Source organism: Camarhynchus parvulus, chromosome 4 (genome assembly GCF_901933205.1).
Source record: "Camarhynchus parvulus chromosome 4, STF_HiC, whole genome shotgun sequence".
NCBI classification, from domain to species: Eukaryota; Metazoa; Chordata; class Aves; order Passeriformes; family Thraupidae; genus Camarhynchus; species Camarhynchus parvulus.
The window spans coordinates 32,412,148-32,433,423 of record NC_044574.1 but is presented as its reverse complement, the minus strand read 5'-3'; the positions used below and the strand labels follow the sequence as shown (position 1 = coordinate 32,433,423).

General features: G+C 46.1%; 1 protein-coding gene across 2 annotated transcripts in view; it reads right to left on the bottom strand.

Annotated features, from left to right (window-relative positions):
* Positions 1 to 14,679: 14,679 nt before the first annotated feature.
* The window catches only part of IRF2 (interferon regulatory factor 2), a 39,315-nt gene continuing 32,718 nt past the window's right edge, over positions 14,680 to 21,276 (bottom strand). For both annotated transcript variants that reach the window (XM_030947471.1, XM_030947472.1), the window contains exons 9-10: positions 17,376 to 17,422; positions 14,680 to 16,020 (exon numbers count right to left, since the gene is read on the bottom strand). In XM_030947471.1, the coding sequence (XP_030803331.1) occupies positions 15,709 to 16,020; positions 17,376 to 17,422 (359 nt within the window). In that variant the 3' untranslated portion in view covers positions 14,680 to 15,708. The remainder of the gene's footprint in view (positions 16,021 to 17,375; positions 17,423 to 21,276) is intronic.

The following is a 21,276-nucleotide window of genomic DNA, read 5'->3' as shown; positions in this document are numbered from 1 at the left end:
CCTGCTTCAGAGGAACACAGCCTGTTGGCAAGCTCCTGGTCCCCACAGCCCCTTTTCTGGGAGCATGAAACACAAGCCTTCAGAGGTCACTGCTCTTACTTCACTCAGCTAGGTCATATTCTCAGCTGCAGATGAAGCTCCTCAGCCACGCCAACCTCCACAATGCAGTGTCAGCTTTTGGCACACTTTGGGGCAGGGAGAGGCTGACCCATCAGAGACAGCAGCTTGGAGCAGTCCCTTCAAGACACACTGAGCAAAAGCCCCAGATTTTTCTTTTCTGGTAGTCTTGGGTTTCATAGCTGTTGCAGGACCAGGCAGAATTCTCTATAAATGCTACTGTTGGTTGTGTCTAATTTATTTCACAGCAAATAAAAGTGCACATGACAGTTATCCATTCCCTCAGAGAGTAATGTTGATTCTTAAGCCTTTCCCTCACTTAGCCAAGACTTTTCTCCTCTGCTGCTCTAAGTGTGATGTTTTTCTCTGAGGTAGGTGACTTTACAGCTCTGTGGGCTAACCTTGGTGAAAACCTTTTCCCAGAAGTTTGATGATGATTCACTGGCATTATCCAGAGCACAGATTCTCCTGTTTAAGCAACTCACACAATTTCTGTCAGCAAGCATGTCTGAACACCAAAAATTGCCAAGTGATGACAAGTCCGGGAAGGGCTGGTGTTGGCAGAGCAAAATTTTTTCCTGTCATGTTGAGGTTACAGATACTTTAGTGTGTCTGTTGTGGATGCACAGCTGTAGATCCCCGCAGGAAGCACCTTTTCTCCCCAGTAAGATCATATCAGAAAGAAGTATCGATCAGAATAACAGAGAAAAGATAAAAGCTGTATTGCAGAGTGGGGTGTTGAAAGAAGCCTCAAGTGAATGTCTGTGATTGTATCCAGGTCCTGCAGTCTTCTGCTCTTGTTTCCTCCTGTCTTCAGCTCTGCCAGTGAAAGCGAGGTTCAGCACAAACATTGGACACTTTGTTCCACATATAGCTTCACATGTAGGTGGGGAAAGGGCCAAGGCTGAATTTTTTCTCTGCTAGTCTCTATAAACAACCTGAACATCTTGCAGCTGTCAGAGCACAGACCATCACATCTCATAAACCATCTGCAAACCTTTACGCGATATGGAAGAGTGAAAGAACAGGCAGTGTCTGTGAGTTGTTCTCATTAAAACATCTAATTCAAGTCAGTCTGATGCAAAGTTCAGTTTTTCCAAAGTGTGTACTGGCTTTGGTGTATGCCAGTGGGTCATGGGGTAGTCTCACACTCACATGGCAAAACAAGTACTCTCTGATAACCTTCCCATGGGAACAGGCACTGCAAGAACAATCTGAACACTCTCAGCCTGCTAGGGAACAGTAAGGCAGCCTTGGGCTGTGGGACAGTAACTTGGTTTCTGCAAAAGTTCGAGCAGCACAGGCTGAAAACAGAAATGGTAAAAATGCTTTGGTGGAGAAGGGGATGGAAATGCCCCCACCTCAGGGCAGCCATACCTGATTCTTCCTTACACCTCATCTGAGGACTCCTGTGGAGGAGTTGTTGCTGCTGGGGCTGGCTCTGCTTGTCAGTGTCACATTCATTTCTGTACACTCTGGTCCAGGCTGTGGCACACTTAGTTTGCACCTAAATCCACTTTGTCAAAGAGCTTGCAGTAGTGGAGATCCCAGTGTTTCTTCTTCCCTCTATCCTTTTGTTAGAGATAAATTTCAGTTCCAGAATACAGACAAGACAAAACCACAGCCAGCAGCTTCACTGCAGCTTCACTTTGCACCTTTCAAAGTATCTGCAGAAACTGGCTAGAAAAGGTTGCTCAGTTCACGTTCTACTGAGCAAAGCTCTTGCTTCCATGACTGTCACAGCCAGACTCAAGCATGCATCAGGGGATGGGAAGCTTGGGCTGGCACCAAGAAACCTATTTTTAAACTCTCTCTGCTGCATAACGTAATATGAGATTAAACTGCATGATGGTTACTCCCTAACTGCTTGGGGTGATCCCACAGGAGGCCACAGGGGTGGCACTGGGGTGCTCTGCCAGCCCTTCCCACACCCACTGCCTCCCAAGGGCTGCGGGAGCTCCATCGCCCCTGAGCTTTTGGTGCTGACAGTCAGGCTTTCGGGGCCTGCCCAAGAGCAGGCTTTTCACTTTCTCAGCCATGCAGTGGCTTTTCAGCAAGGTTTTCTGCATGGCTTGTACTTTCTAAGAAAGGAGCTGAAGCGAAGCCCAAGAGTGAAGAAGCAGCTCTGCTCCTGGCCCCAGGGACAGCAGGCGCTGTGCACACACCCGGAAAAAATCCCTGCAGATCAGACAGAGATGTAAAACCACTTGAGAGAGGGAGTGAGAGGTTTTTTACGTGATCAGCTTGGATGAGATCGCTTTTAAAGTTAGCTGAAATGAAAGGAGGGTGGGGAGTTTTTGTGTTGCTACTGGAAGCATTTTTCAGTCTGCCCTAAAAATGACATGAAACTCCAACCTCAAAGTAGTTTATTTACAGGTTTGGGTTTAAAGAAATCTCTGTGTGAGGAGGAGAGGTTATTCCTCAGCCAGCAGGCAGAACGGGAGCTGGGGGATGGCTGATGGTTCTGGCTCCTTAGGTATGAATTAGGTGGGATTGCTGCTGGTAACTAGAGCCAAGAGTAAATATTTGGGTGAGGGAGCTATAACTAGGCATGCCATCTAACCAATCATAAGCTGGGGTCTGGACAACAGAAAATCAGAGATTTGGTGTCTATCTTCCCATGAATGTCCAGGGGATATAACTGCTTTTTAAAATGAAGAGATGATATAGCTGCTTTAAAAATTTATAAAAAGTCAATGTGGCAGCATGCTTGGAAAGCTAAAGATGAGGTAAGGCAGGGTCTTATGGTGGCATGACCTCTCATAGAACTAACAATAAAATTGTGGTTTGGGACAGACATACTCTAATGTCTATACCAACTAAGGGGTAAATGCTCCAGGATAATGTCTGGACCTGATGAAAACAAATCTGCGGCATTTTTCACATTTGCTTTCATTTAAATGGAGGTAAAACTGCGTAAGAACAAGGCCCAGGGCTCTCAGGTGAACGGTCCAGATGAAGCAGGTGCTGCCCCAAAGTTGCGTAGTTGGACTGACACCATGCTCACAGAGGCACCATCCTCCCTGCCATGCTTGGCTGCCTACGTCTCTCTGTGTTCATGTGTTTACATTTCCATTTAAATTTACCTGCAAGTCTGATTTTTCTGGAGTTTTAACATACTTTGTTTTGATAGATAATTGCTACAGTCCTGTAATATATTTTACTTTTGGAGTTTATTAATCTGCTCCCAGCTATAATTCCATCTTAGCCTAGTTTTGTCTAAGAAATAGGAAATGTTTTCTTATTCCTAGAGCAACAGATGCGAATATCATCCTAAGGATGGGAAGCTTATCAAGGGCCCAGTACAGTATTTTTCAATGATATTTCAAGAAGCTCTTTATCCTGAGTCTCTCTGACAGGAGACGTTACTTTCTGATCCCTGGATCACAATGAAGTTCTACTTTATGGAAGCTGTGGGGGAGTATGCCATAGTTTTCATTTATTTTCCCATGGAATTCGTAAATCTGTGCATCTTTCATGGCTTAGTCATATACACTACAGAACAGCTTGTGGTTGTTACATTTTTTTTTTTTTACTTTTGCAATCTGAAATAAAAGGTTACCTCTTGATCAAAATTGGTTTTGACCACATCTGGGACATGCAATGATAAAACAAGAAGAAACATCAGGGTCCTTTTCACATTGGAGCAGAGTTGGCAAGTGCCTGGTGATACCCGTGAGGGCACTGGTACCTGCTAACATGTTGTTTTCCTAGAGCTTAATAGGATTACAAGCTAGATTTGCACTAGAGTTGATGCTAAAAACTTCCTGACTTGCCATTCAACCTGGCCACCCACTCACTTTTGAAAGTCGCACTGGGTGTGAGCTCCCACGATGCTGCTCTCAGCCTTCAGAACTGAGAATGGTATGAACCATGCATCTGAAATCAGGCCCACACTTCTACTGTGCCAGAGTTTTGTGAGAGATGCAGGCACTGAAGAATAGTCAAGGTGCTGTTTCTTTTTTGGGCTAGGATAAGTGTGTGATATGTCGTACTAACCACAGTGGGTGTAGAAAGCTGCTCCTGCTTTCATCCAATGCTTCCCTAGTAGCTCAGAAACTGAGACTTTAAGACTTTTTGCTAAATTTCACTCTAGAGGTAGTCTGAGATTTCCCTCTGCATTAGAAGACACCAAGAGAATGTTTCATATAATGTCAGCTGGTAATGAATACAGATTAGCGACAGGAAATATGGAGCTGAAAATGTTGCACTGAATTAAGCCATGCCTCCACAGACTGTGGCATAGGAACTGCTCACTGTGAGGTTAGGAAGTTCAACAGCCTTTGTGAAAAACAGTCTCTTTTATTTAACTTTCGCTTCTTCTCTCAGTTTTGGGCTGATGTGATTCCAAAGAGAAGTTCCTGTTTCTCTTCTCTCCTCCCTTCCATTCAGCAGGCCTGTGCAGTTGCTGCAGGAGGGGAAGGAGGGCGAGCAGGCTGTGCCTGTCCCGTGCCATGCCCAGGCAGCCCCGGTGCTGAGCAGTTCCAGCCATGGGGTGCTCAGAGGGAACTGAGCCCTGCTCCTCACCCCGTGCTGGCCTTGCCCCGAGGGTCACTTGTCAGCAGACAGCCTGGCAATAGCTGCTGTTCAGCTGTTCAGCTCCTTCCCACTGCCACTTCCCAAGGCCTCACAGAGCATCCATCTGGGCACAGACACCGTGGCCACCCTGGCTCAGCACACACACGAACCACTGCCACCGAAGGGGAGGGTGCGTAGGGGGAACTCTCCCCGCATTTGGGACTAACTCCTGTGTGATTTCATCCACAGCAGCATTTCATCCACAACTGCTCTGAAATGGCCAAAGTATTGGTGAGGCAGTGAGATGAAATAAATCTCTGGTTAAAACTGATCACCTGTCTTTATTTCTTTGAAAAGCCTGTGAATAAGAAGAAAAAAAATGGATTCTGCCAGGTTTGTGGTAAAGCAGGTGGCATAGCAGTTAGTAAATCCTGCTTAAAAGCTTCTCAACCCAGTGGCCATTTTCACTCAAGTGGGAAAGAAAGGGTAGCCAAAGAAAAGGACAGAGAAACAAGTCAGTATCACCTTCCTCTTCTCTCCCCCCTCTTCCCATCCCATTCAAGTCTAGGCTTTTGGATAAAGCTTGTGGGACTCCCCCAGTAGAGGGTGCCATGTGTGACCCATGACTGACAGCAACACTTGTTTCCAGGCCTGTTTTGTCACCATATGAATTTCTCTTTTATCTCTGTTTTCTATCAGGTGGTAAAAGGTGAGGAGAGCCTGGTGCCCTCCGCAGGGCAGGGACAGCCTGTGTGCAGGGACACGAGGGCACAGGCACAAACACAGTGCCCTGGGGCTGCCAGGGGAAGGGGCTGCTCCTGCTGCCACCCCACAGGCTGGAGGTGTGCCCAGCACACACAGCTCTGCTGAAGGCTTTTGGATCAGGCAAAGAGGGGCTGAGCTATGGCAAAGTGTCCTGCAATTCCCCCCAACTGCTAAAACAAATCCTTTCTAAGCACCTGCTTCCTCTTCGAAAGAAAGTAACACTCCTCAGTGAAAACCAGACAGCGGTCTGAAAGAAAAGCTTTTTGAAAAACCTCAAATATAGGTTTGTTGATTGCACACAATGGGCTATTTTCTTTGCATAGGTGGAAATATAGGTGTGCAAGACATTTGCATGCGCTGTCCCTTTGCAGAGTGCCATAGCCCATGGCTGGGCAGGGAGCACAATGGCAGGCAGCTCCAGAATGCTTCCAGAATAGCAGAGGCTGTGTGTAACCCATCTGGGAAATGTGAACATATAGGGCATGTCATCACTTTTCTAGCCTGTATATCTGACAAAATCAGAATGCTTGTTTGATGGTTGAATTATCAGGCAATTGCTCTGAAGCAGTTGAAGACCAGTACTTTTTTACACAACATATATCTGGATGAAGAAACCCATTGCCAGGGAATGCAGAACATTCAGGGAACATCAGAGTGCCCATTTGTGCAAGGTGTGTCCATTGGGATTAAATAATCATTCGATACAACCTGCAGCTCACAAACTCTTCAAAATGCTGATTAGCAAATGGCAGGGGGATTTACCAAGGACAAATTCACTCTGGCAAGGCCAATTCACTTGCCCTGGCTCCAATAGTCTTGTCCAAATACTTATCCAAAATCTTGGGGACAGGATACCAGTGCATTCAGGCCAGCAATCTGACGCACATCCCCGTCCTCCTGTTGTAAAAGCTACGGCATGGCTGTAATAATTAATCAGCTGGAAACAGCCCAAGCCCAAAGAACAATGTCATGGCACCGAGTACATATTTACTCAGTCAGGGAAAGCAATGAAAAAAGGAGTTTGACTCCAAGCAGAGCGGAAACACCTACCAGAGATTCACAAAAGCAGAATGAGAGTGCAGTCTCAGTGGAAGATACGGCTGGACTTTTGCAAAACTGCAGCCCAATTGTGACAAAAATGGAGTTGAGCTCAATGTTGTTGGGCAGTACTGCCCATCTGACAGTTACTGCACCCATATTTGCAGGAGACAACCAGTTTGGCAGGATTTTAAATAGAAATGGGGTCAAAGCAGAATAATATTTCCTTTTTTAAAGAGTTTCTGAAGTATTTATACTGGTGTTTTTGTAAGCATGAAGGTGGGCAGCTCGAGAACAAGGTGGGCAGGCTCTTCCCTGGATCCTGGAAAGCAGAGGTGATAGACAGTGTGGGGTTTCCATTGGAGAAACAATCAAGTGTGAGTTTTCAGGGCAGCACTGCAGCAAAAGCAGCTACAGGAATTTTCTGGATGCATGAGAAGGTGTGCAGATTGTCAGCTGAAGGACATTACTGCCTGAACAAAGAACTCTGAACTTTGTGAAAGGTACTGCTGCTACAATAAGGAGCATGTAAAAGATCTTCAAATAAAGCTGAAGGACATGGACACTACTAAGAGTAAGGTCTTCATCAATTTGGCCTCTGCCAAAAATCCAGAACTGGCCTCAACCAATGCATATAAATTTTATTAGGCAGATAAAATTCTCAGCATAAATTTGGCACAATTTTTTATTCAAGAGCATGATTTACCCTTCCAAAAAAGAGGGTCCTCACTCTTTCCAAACTGACACAGCATTCAGAAGGGTAACCTGAGCCTTGGCCAAATAGACCTGGTTTGCTGCAAGGAGAGCTGTCCAGGAAAAATGCAACTGGCTTGTGAGTTACAGCATTTCCCACAGCCTGAGCCCTCTGGACATCAGGGTGTGGCCATCCAGGCCCTGCACCCCAATTGAAGAGGTACCCCAGCATCTGAGCTGATGTGGGGACAATCCTGGAGGATATGGTTGCTGTCTCTGTCCTAACAAGGAATTTGAGGGGTCACGTAGCACATATTAAGGGACATACAACATTACAGCTGTTGTAGCTCTAAGGGACAAACCATGTTCTTGTCTCCAGATCAACAAAAGCCATTGGAAAAAGTGTCAGAGGTGCTGGGCAGGATGTCCCTCCCATGACAGCAGTTCTCTAGAAACCCTCAAGCACACTTTTCCTCCATGCTTGGTCTCCAGCTGGCTACAGATCCATCTGGGGGCTTTGGGGTCGCACCTGATGACCTGGCAGCCATACCTGATGCCTTCACCTCTTCCACTGGGGGCAACTGGCTTGGGGCAGGCAGCTTGCTCTTCCTCACACCGCTCTTTGAAGCTGAAGCCTCCTTGTAACAACTTACTTCAAGTTCGCACATGAAGAAACATCCAAAGGAGGACCAAAAGAACCTAAGCAGCTTCATGCCTGCTGAAACCAGGCTTTCTTTTGTAAGGTAACAGAATGGCTTGGCATTGTGTGTCATTTAGCACAGGAGAAAAAGAAGCAGCTCTTGTCTGGAGGGTGCCAGCTGCTGTTGGATAGCATGCATCTGGTCACGGGCACTGCTCCTGGCGTGCTGCTGGGGATGTTTGTGCTGCTGCCAAGGGAAGGGAAGCCAGGGCACCTCCTGCTGCCTCACCTGGAGTGACCCAGCTGGGGCATTGTTTCTGCTTGGTGGGATTGTGGTGATTATGTGCACAGAGAGTGAGAGGGGCAGTAACTCTGATGAAGTGGCCTCAGGTACCACTGGCCTGCACCTGAGTGCTCTGAGTCCCACAGAGCAGCGAGAAGCTTCTTTACACAAGAAGATGGTGTTTGCTTAAGTAAAGCATCTAAATAAAAATCACATCACCCTGACTTACTGGGATGGATGTTCCTTTAGCTAATTTCCTTTTTTTCCCTTCATTGAGGCTATGTTACCTCAAATTAGCATTTGCTGCAGACAGTCAGAGTGGATCAGTGGAATGGGATAATTTGTCCGTGCAGCTAAGCCTGCAGTGAACTTGATTTATTATCATCTGTCTGCTTTTAAGGACCTTATTCAGATGGAAACTTAAGAGATTTAAGTAAAACTATTTAGAACCCAGTTAACCAGATTTCCATGAATAAATGCAGACTTGCCGTAAATGTAATTCCTTACTATTTATCGTGCTGCTCTGGTTTTGCTTTTCTTCTATCCCATCTGGAACCTGAAAATATAAAACCATAAAATGAACAAGCTCAGGTGAGGATAGCTTCAGCAGAGGTGGCCACCTGGCTGTGTGAAGGAAGCCCTGCTGTCCCAGTGTTGTGAGCTCCCCATCTCACAGTTACCAGCTGCTGTGCCAGTTGTGAGGACATTGACTCCAGCTGCGGCAGGAGCTGGCTGGGACATTTGGGTGCATTCCCCAAGGGAGGGTGTACTCAGCCTGACACAGAGCATGCAGGTGCCCAGGCAGACTCTCCCAAACAGCTGAGGGGCCAGGCATGGCAGGGTGGGTTGTTCATCTCTAGGTAACTGATTCTAAACTGATATTTCAATGTTTTTCTTTCAGAAAGGTTGCACTTGTATTTTAGTCATAGAATCATTTACTCCTACATCATCAAGTACAACCATTAACCTAACACTGCCAAGCCCACCCCTAAACATCTCTTAAGTGCCACATCTACATACAATTAATTTTAGAAGTATTCATTCTGTTAGAAAGGCCTTGAGGGGAAGCCATGTGAGGAGTGGCTGAGGTCACTTGGTCTGTTCAGCTGGAGACTGAGGGGAGACCTTACCATGGTCTACAGCTTCCTTGTGAGGGGAAGCAGAGTCAGGCAGTGATGTCTTTGTGGTGACCAGTGACAGGACTAACAGGAGGGGCAGGAAGCTGTGCCAGGGAAGGTTTACATTGAATATCAGGTTCTTCACATCAGGTTCTTCACCCAGAGGGTGGTTGGGCACTGGAACAGGCTCCCCAGGAAGTGACCACAACACCAACCTGACAGAGCTCAAGAAGTGTTTGGATAATGCTCTCAGCCACATGGTGTGACTCTTGGTGTTGTCCTCTGCATGGCCAGGAGTCAGATTTTGATGATCCTGGTTGTTCCCTTCAACCTCAGGAGATTCTACTATTCTATAGAATTAATTTTATAGAATTCATTTTAGAAGAACCCTTTGAAATGCTCATGAAGAGGTTTTGTATCAGCTTTGCTCATGCCCATCAATTACATTTTCCCTGTAAATTTTCCAGTAACAATGAACATCAAATGCTCACGAAGTCTGTCTGTGATACCAAGAAAATTGTGTCTCCAAACGGGAGTAGCAATATTCTCCCAAAATGCACAGAACCATGGCACTGTAAGGCCTTCCAGCAAAACAGGAATTATCTCATTTTCTCCAGCAAAGTATGGCAAATGCCAAAGGAAGCTGCAAAAAGTTCAAACACAAGGATGAGTCACACCGCATGTGCTGGGGCAGCGGAAGCCTTCGGGGAAATGGCTTTTAGGGAAAGCCACCTTGAATGGCCCCATGTGCAGGGCCTCTGTCCTGGGCCAGCAGGGATGTGGCTGTGCACAGTGGGGTACCACAGCACCCCACAGGAAGGTGCAGCACCCCCAAAGGCACCCCTGGGGCTGTGTGGGTGGTGGGTGGGTGTGCACACCCCCCAGCAGGTGCTCCATGAGCAGCTTTGGGAGGAGCAGGGCAGTGGTTTGGGGCAGGGAAAGCCCCACACTGGTGAGTTCACCTCAGGGCTGCCCCATACCATGTTTTGTGTAATCCCTGTGAATTGGTTTCTCCTCTTCCATCACGTGGCTGTCCACAGGAGGCAAAAAGGCTTTGGTGGCACAGTGGGCAATTCTGGTTCCAAATCCAAAACACAGCCTCCTCCTAGTACTGTGAAGAAAATCAACTCTACCCTAGCCAAAACCAGCACATTTCCACTCCTTATCCCACACCATTTATGTCATGCTTAGGTCCCACAATATCCAATAAATCCTAATTAACAATCACCCCTTCCCATCCTTTGAAAAATATACATACATCTTTCCCTTGGGACCACCCCTGCAAAACGTCCATAAAATGTCCATGAAGTGTCCACAGAATCTCCATTAAGTTCATTTAGTGCAAGACTTTGGCCCCAGCCAAAACCAGCACACTGCCCCAGGGGTGGTGAAGGATGGAAGTATTCCCTACAGATGCCCAGAGCACTGCTGGATGCTGCTTAGGAGGGGATGAAAGCACCAAGTCAAACCACTGGGGAAAACTGGAGCGTGGGGTGAGGGGGCTGGCAGGGCCCTACAGACTGATGGGGAAGAGGGCAGGAAGGCAGCCAGGGAGGAGGGACAAAGGAGGATCAGACTGGAAAGGATATGAGGCAGACTCCAGCCGCAGGAGTCACAAAGTGCACGTGTGACACGGCTGAAAGCTGGCTAAAGGAACCAAAGATGTGAAAGGAAAACAAATGGAAAACAAAAATGAAGGCAGGAGGAGCTGGGCTGGGCTGCAGCAGCCCCACAAATACCCAGGTGGCTGAGAGTGCACACAAATGCCATGACCACCTGGAAACTCGAGACAGCCTCTGGGGGCACTGAGACTGACCCCGCCCCAGGCACTAAAACAAGTTTTAACAGCTATCAGCTCTTGAGGGCTTGCACCAGAAACAAGCCCACACCCCTGCTTATATGTTTGTATGTCTATATTTTCTTGCCCTCGAGAGAACTGTATTCAGAAAAGTATCTCAGCTGCTGGATCTGACAGACCTGAGCCTTGTCATGTGCAACAGGAACAAAAAGTGGCTTTAAAATGTTACAGTGGCTTGTGTGGCAGTAATTTTTAAAGTTCTTTCAAAAAAAAAAAAAAAAAAAGGGGGGGGAGGCGAAAAAAAAAAGAAAAAGAATGAAATTGCCCGAGAGTAAAAATACAACCGAAAACTGAAACAACACCAGTGACTGTGAGAGATAACATCTCTAAACGGGCACAGAGCAGCCGCCCAACTTCCTGCTGCTCCCCCACCTCTCAGGGCACAAACTGCCAGGGGTTAATAACGCGGCACCTTGACAAATCCCCATCCTGCTACCTGGCTTGGACACCTTAAAAGTTCACCTTTTCCTAAGAAACAGTCTGGAGAAACATCTACAAAGGCACTAACTTTAAAGGGCAGGATGAGGTGTATAAATCAGCTGAGAAACTGTACCTCAGAAGAGCAGAGGGAACAAAGGCAGGACCACAGCAAGCACTGTCAGGTGCTCTCCAGAGAACAGCTACAGCACAGAGCTCTGAGAGGTGCTCCTTACAAAATTAAAATAAAATCAGTGACTCAGATTCCTCTCCACTGTCCCTACCCCAGTATTAGCTTGAATAAAACAAGGAGCTATTTCCACTGACATTTAACCTTCTGACACCAGTCCAAAATTATCTCTGAACACAAATTCACCAAGAAGGCTGGGCAGTGCTTGAGTTGCAGTGGTGAGAAGCTTGGCAACACACCTTTTAGCTGCTGCTGAATTATTTAGACCATGGGTGTGTAATTGAGAGCAGAACTAGCCCAAAGGAGCTACCTATCATCATCTACTCATCAAAAAGTAATACACCAAACTTGGATAGGGCTTTCTGTGCCTTTGCTGAGTTATTTAAAGCTGCCACACACAGAGGAAAGGCTCATTTGAAAAGCTGTAAAATACCATAGCTGAATTTCGTGCATCCTAAGCCTTTGTGCAACTGCCTTTGCCTCCTCGGAAAGTCTGGGGTCTTGGGCAAAGCACTATTTGTGGTCCCCATGGTTTCCTTCCTCCCCACTACTATTTTCATTATTGTTGACAGAAACACTGTGCACCTGCTGCTGTTACTGCAGAGGTGGAAATCCCCCTCAAAGCACTCACCAGAAAGGTCATTGAGCTGTTTCTTCTGCTGTAGCATCAGCAGGGAGACAGTGCACTCTCTCTGGCTTAAGAAAAACCCATACATGTGCCAGCACTCTCCTCGCTAGCCCCTTGTAATAAATCCAGTTGGCAAAAGCAATTAACAAAGAGACTGCAAAAGCAGCAGGAATGAAGCCAACCTGGCCTGCAACCTGCACTACCAAGTGGGATGATGCCAGAGGGGCACAGGGACAGGGAGGGTTTCCCTGAGACATCTAAGGAAGCGAGATGGGTGTCCCCAGCATGGGCAGTGCCTTGGCCATTGTGTAGCTGCACAGGGAGAGCCTGGCCCTTACCTCCCTCCCAGCCTCCCATCAGAGATTCCTGCAGGCCTGTTGGCTGAGCACGTCACAGCATTGCACAAGATTAACTTGGTATTGCTGGTAGTGCTAATGGACAGGCACCTGGCTCCCAGTGTTTCAGAGCTGAACTGGCAGCTCAAAGAGCAGTTTAACTGCTGTGAAAGGCTGGATGGATTTTATGGCTTTGTGCAAGCACGGGTAACAAACGCCATTGAACCCTGGGTTTCAGAATGAATGTCTGATGTCCCAGCCCAGAGAAATCCTCTGTTGCATTCCATCACCCCACAGTGCATTTGGTCTGGCACACTGCAGAGGTGTCACTGTCTCTGCAAGGTGTGTGCTGTCTTTGATGGGTCAGTGTTATGGACGCATACTGTAACTCCCGTGCTTGGATAGCTCCTGGAAATGTTTCAAACATACAAGCCCCGGGAAGAGGGGATTTTGCCAAGCACAAACACTGCTCCCAGAGGGGGTTGTGTGTGTGTGTCTCCTATTGCTCAGCTACTGGAGCGGGCTGGGGGTCAGTGGTTTTGCAACTCAGCTGCCCTCCTCGAAGGATCTAGGGGAGACCAAGCCAGGTTGCCTGGCTATCTGCATGCTGGTATCAACTCTCACATGGAATGAGCAGAGCAGAGATGTGACCTCCTAACTTCCTTCAGCTGTGTATAAGTTCACTCATGGGTTAAGCTGAGGGTGCCTGCCTTTCCCTGCTGCCTACTCCCGAGTTTCAGATAGGTGGTGCTAAGAGCAGCAAATCCTTCTCCTCACAAGTGGTAGCTCTTACTTTGCAAACAAGCATTTGTATACCCCAGGCAGCCCTTAGGCAACCATCTTCTCACCCCAGTGACCAGCTGGGCTTACTGAAGGCAAGTCAGGCAGGACACACAGAAAAGACAGCTCAGCCCTCACTCTGCTCTGGCAGCCCTGTTGGGGGTCAGGGTCTGTGTAGGCAGCTGAATCAGCCTTAGAAACGAAGAAACTGGAAAGGTAAATGCATGACCAAATGAAAGGGACAGAAATGAGGAAGTTTATATGCATAATTTTAACCCTTGCAAGTTTTTAGATCCATTCTAAATACTGCTTGGGCATTCCTCTTACTCTCAACTCTACCAAAGCTCTAACCTTGTCTTCCCAGGCCACCAGGCAGTGGGTGACAAAATTACAAGTTTTACATGGACCTGTGATGAAACTTTGAACTGTAGGATCAGGTTAAGAACAGAGCAAAATTCTTCTGTTTGTTTTTCCTTTTCAGTAGCCAGCTAGCATCTCTCCCTGTGACACAGCCATTGCTGTGCATGTTATTGCTCATCAGCCCCATACACTCTGCTCTCAGCTCACACACCTGTCAGGCTGGTAGAGAATGGTAATCACATCTGAAGGGCACTCTGTCCATTATGTACCTGAATCAATCTGTGTCACACCCAACAGCTTAAAAAACTGCAAAAGGGTGAGTGCTCTCAACTTCTGTCCATGCCAGCCCAAAGTGCACAGTGCTGTGCAAAGGACACAGCCTGCCCACGCGAGTCACTGTGCACCCTTACTGAGATACACTACTACAGCTTTCCAGGAATCACAACTTCCCATCATGCAGCAATGTTGAAACCCTGGTCAATGCTAACTTGATTTCTGATTAATTCCCTTAATGGGTTGAAACTGCAAAATGAGATTTTTCTAGACAAGGAAATTGCAAGCAAGCCATGTGGGGATCTATGAGGAACAGTGGAAGTACAGCTGAGCTTGCATTGGGTGGGGGATGGATTTTGACACGATCCCTTCCATGAGGTAACTTGTTCAAAGCACAGCCATGTAGTAACAGCTGAAGAGGTGCCCAGCTCCCAACCTCTACATTTGAAGCCAAACTTGAATAAATCACCTTTGAGTTCTAGTTGCTCTTTCCACCTTGAGCTGCCTCAAGCACAGCACTTGCCATCCTGTTGGATGGGTGCTCCAGAAATTGCAGAGGCAGCTTACGCTAATTGCTTACTCTGAGAGGTCACATTCACCTATCAAACCCATGCCATCTGGGGCTTCTGAAAGATTAAAAATGAGAGACAAACAAGAGGATTATTAAAAATTTAACTATATACCATATTTATTATCAATCCACAGGATAATCTGATTGCTACATGAGCTCATAAAAGCTATTTCACCTTTACAAAATTAAAAAAAAATGTGCCACAAGGATGTCATAACTGCTGATAACCAAGGACTGAATCTTAAAATTATAAATTTTGCTGTAGAAAAGATTAAAAAAAATTATATTCACTTTAGAATTTTACTTTGAATAAAATATTCCCCTGTATAAAAAATAAAAAAGCTTGCTCTGGTTAGAATTAGAGTATTTTTCTTCTTTTTTAAATCTGGGAATTTGCATAATATCTCTGTAATAAGTTTCTTTTCTTTTTTCTATTGTACCACGCGGCATTCAAGCATAGCAGATTAGAAACAAACATGATGAAAGCAGTCTCAGAACGTATGAAATCCACATGGAAAGTTTTAGTATCCTTTCCCTTCCTCTATTCTTTAAAGACACTTTAGCAAGAATAGCCTTGGAAAAGAATACAGGTGGAGAGGGACCTTCAATGTGCCATTAAGTAGAGCAAGGTAATAAAAGGCCTTTTGTAAGTGCTTTCTTAATAAGGTGCAGAAGCAGACTGCAACTTTGCTAGTACTGCACTATGTACAATATTCACAATAAATTTTTCTTTATTTAAAAATATTCCAGCTAGTTCACATTTTCTCTCCCATTCTGAGGCTTTCAGTTCCATCACAGCCTTGACAGCAAGAAGCGCAGCAGCACCACTTCCCTTGTGGTCGGTTGGTCCTCTTATGAAACACTGGAACCTGTGAGTGGGCCAAAGTTCTTGGGTTCTTTTCCTATGTAGCAACCTTGGAAAGGTGGGTTCAGGTATACACACTGACTGCTGGAGTCCTGAGTTAAAACCACTCCGGCACTGGAGTCAGACACTGCAATGTTTTCTATTGCCAAGGCTTTACCTTAGGGTTTGTCTTGTGTGCGTCAAGGGATGAACCTCTCTTAGAGAAACGTAAAATACAAAACCAAACAAAACAAAGCTAAAAAGCCACACTGTCAAAGGCTTAGCAGCTCTTGACTCTTGACTGAGTGATGTCTGATGTTTTCTTGATGACGCTGGCCCGTGTCTCACGGTCTGGCTGGCTGCTGCTTGTGGAGGCTGTGGACACGACTTGTGGCAGAGGGATGTCTGGGAAAGGAGGCCAGGAGCTATTGTAAGGCAGTGGGCAGCTTTCTTCTTTGATGGTCACTTGGAGGTCAGGCTTGTTGGCTACAAAAGTTGCCATGCTGGGAAGCATATGAGAAGTGTTCCTCATTCCTAGATTGCTGAGATACTGTTTGCCTTCAATGTTTTTTTTCTGCCAATGAAGTCGTCCCTAGAAATGGGGGAAGAAAGAAAGGAAGACTGTGTAAGTGAACACAACTTCGTGAAGTACTCCAAGTAACAAGATGAAGATAGAAATATCCACATATTGCACAGGAATTATCCTGCCTCTAGGAGCCTGAGCCTCTAGCCACCGGCTTAGGATGTCTCTCAGCCATTTCTCCTTTTCTGAAGTCATGTGCTCAAGTTTTTTTGGCTCTCCAGCACTCAAGAGGCACTATCTGCTCTTCTGAATCAAAAATAAAGGCCTCATTCCCAGGATGCCAGAGACAAAAATGGATACAGACATTTAGAACTCCAAATGGTAGTGTCTCCTCTGTTACCAGGGACAGCATCTTCCCGCCAACAGGCAGGCCCAGAGACTCAACACTACCCAAGCTAGCAATACAGGTGAGGCTGCTGGGAAACCACTGTCATTGACAGTGCATCCCTCATCACAGGGAAGAAGTTCATCAAGGGAAGATGAGCATCCACTTGTTTGCCCACCGCAGATGCTGCAATGACATGTTCTGTTGGAGGAGGTCTGTGGAGTCACTACTGGCAGTTTACATATGGGCACCACCCCAGCCAAGGCACCAGAGACCAGGTGGGCTAGCCGTGTTGTTATACAACTGGTGGTCCTCCAAGAAGGAGGACTCACAGAGCCTTTGGTAGGGGACACAGCAGGAGAGAGCCTTGCAAAAGGCCTTACGCAAAAATACAGCTGGAGCACAGGGCATCCAAGAGCCCTCAATGAGCTTCACTTGGCCTTTAAGTACACATGGAGATCGGTAGGTCTGGTATCTTGATGGCAGCCCCAAAATAAAAGGCAAGTGGTGTTTTTGTATACGTGCAGCTTAGGTTATTTTCCCCATGGATTCCTTTCACCCAGCAATACCCAACTGACTGCTCAGGAAAGCTTTCTGCCCCACCTACCTCAAACATTCAAGCTTCATTTCAGTCATAAGTGTAAGCATTTCCTCCAGTTATATGAGTTCAGATGCCATTTAAGGAAAACAAAGTGAGCGAGCTTTCAACCAAGATAAAATACTCACTACCCAGCAAGGTCAATGCATCATGTTAACATACTAGCTGGCACTGGTGATGGCACTGCAGAACATCTTATTGTGCAAACTAATCTTGTTTGGACAGATGAGGAGAAGTTAATTTGTAGAGATACTAATTCTGCCACAATCATCCAAATGTCTGTATCCCCTGAACCTTCCTGGTCTGCTTTTTTCCCCTAGCTATTACCAAAATGAATATTCCACTGGTAGACAGAGCTGCAGTAGAGAAGGGACAAAAATATCTCAGGGCATGGATCTTGAGACCTTGGTCCAAACTGCTAAAAATCCAGAAAGCACTTACCTCTGCATTTTCTTCATCGCTTGGAACGCTGTCAGTTGTTTCACTTTCTGTCAAACAAAACAGAAACAAAAATGAAACTCATGCTGTTCTATCTATAGTAACAAATTCCAACTCAGGAGGCCTGATGTATGTCCAACAAGTGGAAGCAAACAGAGTCAAGTCAAACAACCAGAAAACAATGGAGAAGCATGGAGACCGTGCCACCCCTTCTCCCTTGCAGAAGAGCCTGAAATCCAGGAATTTGTACTCAATTTTCAAGCCTACGTGTGCCTGAAGACACATCTCCTACTGTCTGAAGGTCAGGTTCCCAGCCCATGAGTGGTTGTGCCTCAGACACCTCTGAGACAGGGCAGAAACCCCTCTTTTCAGTCTGCAGCGATGGCTGCTGCCTTCAGCACAGCCACTGGTTCCCCAGACTAATCCAGTGGAGGCCTGGACTGCAGGTTTCCTTCAGCTTGTGGGTTTTGAACCACTGTGTCCTGTTTCCTGGGAGGATAACCTGTGGCATCTATCAGGATACCAACACTCCAACCCCCACAGCAGGGCTGCACAGACAGGGCTCATCCACAAGGAACACAGAAATCACATAATTAAGGGAATGATGTGATGAATTATCATAACAGGCAAGAGAGCTCTGAAGCCCCAATTTCACTCTCAGCTCTGTATTATGCATTTCAGTCCATGCAAACTGCTTTGCACAGCCCCTGCAACTCTGCCTTCCCAGAAGCCCAATGTCATGCTCTGCACTGGACATAACATGAGTGCTAAGAGTACATGGATCATGCCCCTGCACACCTCCAGAGACACTGGCAGTACCTTGCCATCCTCTCAAGGCCTGGCTAAGCATTAGGTTTAGGCAGGAGCCTATAAACCAATGGGCTGAACCACTGTTTCAGCCCCCAGGATCTAAACTGTACTCAAAGTCCTTGTACTCCAGCCCAGCTACTCCAGGCTGCTGGAAAAAGCCAGCACCTCTCCTGTGCCAGAGTCTCCACCACAGTGTGCAGTAAGCAGAGGAGCAGTCCAAAATGTTAAATCTAACTGCAATGCCCTGTGAAGCTCATGCACTGCAGAGCTTCTCCTGCACTGACCCAGGCAGAGAAAGATGTGCCAATGTGACTAAGCTGGCTAATTAAGCCATACTGGGGAGAGGAGAGAAAAAAATAATTCACAAAGAAGACAGAATCAACTGAAGGAATCCACACAGAGACAAGTAACAGATATTCCTTGACATGAAGAAGCATGTCACAACAAAAACAGAGTGATGCAGCTGAAAAGGAATCCATCCTTGGTGTTTGTACATAACAAAATGCTGAGTAAGAGAGAGCACTATAGTTAGCAAAGCCAGGGAAGCTGGCCACACAGGCATGGAAAGTTAGAGAGGTTATTTCTATCAAGAAGGGTATTTGAATCAGTGTCAAACATTGACAACAACCTTGGTAATAAGAACCAAAAGGATTTCGTAGACATCAGTGGATATATGAAAAAACTCACATGGGCAACTCACGTCATTTGCCTGAGTAACCTCAGAAAGGAACCAGAGGTGTTTTGAAATAAACCAGATTTATGTAGGACAGCTGATATATCTGGCTACTTTTTTTGGTTGTTATTTTAGAAGAGCTCAACTAACTGTTCCTGCGCAGCTGTTATGGTGATACTCTTTCCTGCCATTCAGCCAGTAGCACCTCACAGAGCAAACCACAAGCACAGGGCCAAAGTTCCTGTAGTTCTATACAGGTCTGTGTGGAGCAAGACAAAGCAGAAATGGTCACAAGACTGTCCTAGAAATTTCAGGGTTCTAACACACAGACTTCTGTTCTTGCTCCAGCTTCAAGGGCAAATACATCCTTAAAAAAAATGGTCCACAGAACAATTCAGGTTGGAAGGGGCCTCAGGAAGTCTACAGCCCCACCTCTTGCTCAAAGCAGGGCCAGCTACAGGACTAGATTGGATTGCTTGGGGCTTATCCCTTCAGGTCTTGAAAACTTCTGAGGATGGAGGCAGCACAATCTTTCTGGGTATCCTGCTCCACTGCCTGACTGTCTTTGTGGTGAAATAGGTGATACTTTTTCTTACATCCAGCTGGACCATATTTTTTTGTTTCAATTTAGCCTGCTGTTTCTCATCCTATTACCACGCGACTGCTGTGAAGAGCCTGGCTCTGCCTTCTGGGGAACATCCCTGCAGTAGAGGCAGCTGCTATGAAGTCCTCAAAACCATCACTTCTCCAGGCTGAACAAGCCCCAGTCCCTCTATCTTCTCACAGGGTGAGAGGCCATACCTTGTGTAGCCCTTCTCTGCCCTTGCTCCAGTTTCTTTGTAAGTTTCTTGGACAGGGGAGCTCAAGACTGGATGCAGCACTTCTAAAGTAGTGCAACTAGCGTGGAGTAGAGGAGGATAATCACTTCCCTAGATCTACTGGCCATGCTCCTGAAAGCTGGTGGCTTTCTCTGTGGCTGAGGTGCTCTGGTGTCTTGCACTCAGCTCACTGCCTACCCACCTTTCTGCAGAGCTGCTCTCCATACCATCAGCCCCAGCTGCTATTGCTGTAAAGATCTCTTCCTTCCAACACGCAGGACTTCACATGTGCCCTTGCTCAATTTCATAAGGTTTCTGCTGACCCATTTCTGCAATCTCTCCAGGACTCTCTGGATGATGGCTCTGCCCTCAAACAAACTCATGCACCCTATTTGGTGTCACCTGTGAAGCTCACAAACATGTCTCCAACATATCTTCTGCTCATTGATATATTAAATAAGACTTTCCCCAGGACAGACTCTTGCAGTACTTCACTTCTTACTGGCCTCTAGCTACAGGATGTAGCCAGGATCATCAAGAACTGCCTTGAAATACACTCAAAAGCATGCCAGTGGTGTGAAACTCTTATCTGAGTTTTGGGCTAGCAGGTCCAGGTATAAGTTAAGACAACTGAAGGCCACCAAGGTGCTAAGACAGTGTAAAGGGATAGCAGAAGTTCTTCAATCATTCTCCTTATGCAGGCTGATTGCAATGACCTTAGGGCAGGTAGGTCATGATCTGCTTATGTCAGGGTGGTCACCAGACCACCCTTCTCTATCATTGCAGTCCAAGAAACCACCACGACTTCCAAACCAAGACAGTGACTTCTGTCTGCATTTCAAGAATTTACATCCTGTAGCTGAAGATAAAAGATTGCATCATTGTCATGTTTGCAGAGATGGAAAAGTTTTCCAAGACACATTTGTAAAGAGGAAAGATGTTTCAAAGGCCTTGTCTCCCTTCTGCTAATAAATTTAAGCACTCTCCTATCTCCCTGCCTTATGCTTTATAAAGGTCTTCTAAATGCTTTGGTCATTGCAGACTAAACACATTGAAAAGCATAATCATTTATCAACATATGTGAGACTAACAGTGGAGACAATCCAGAGGAACATCATACTATCCACTAGGGCCCAAAGATAAAAATTACCAAATACATACTTTATAAAAATGTGTCTGGAAAAAATTTCAGCCTAATAAGTCAAAGGCAAAACCATGTGTAAAATAAAAAAATGCATGGAAAAGTATTTATACTTAAATTTGCCTTAAAAGGTGACATTTGTGTTTCTACCCAGTCTCCTAAGGCTTGCAAATTAGCACCATGTTAAAACAGAAAGGACAGGCTGGATCTGAAACTTTTTCTACTTTCAAATGTGGCTTTGTCACATCTGGTTTTTTTCACATTCCTATGAAATAAGACTCATATGATTGTAGGAACTCTACATAGCATGTCCACATGTACATTTGTGTCTGTTCACCCTTAGAAACTTCTGAACACACTGTTAGACTTGGATAAAGGATAAATGAGTGCCAAAGACTTCCTAACAGTTATAAGAAAATGAGGGCCCAGATGAAAAGGGAAACCATAACCACCCTCACAGGG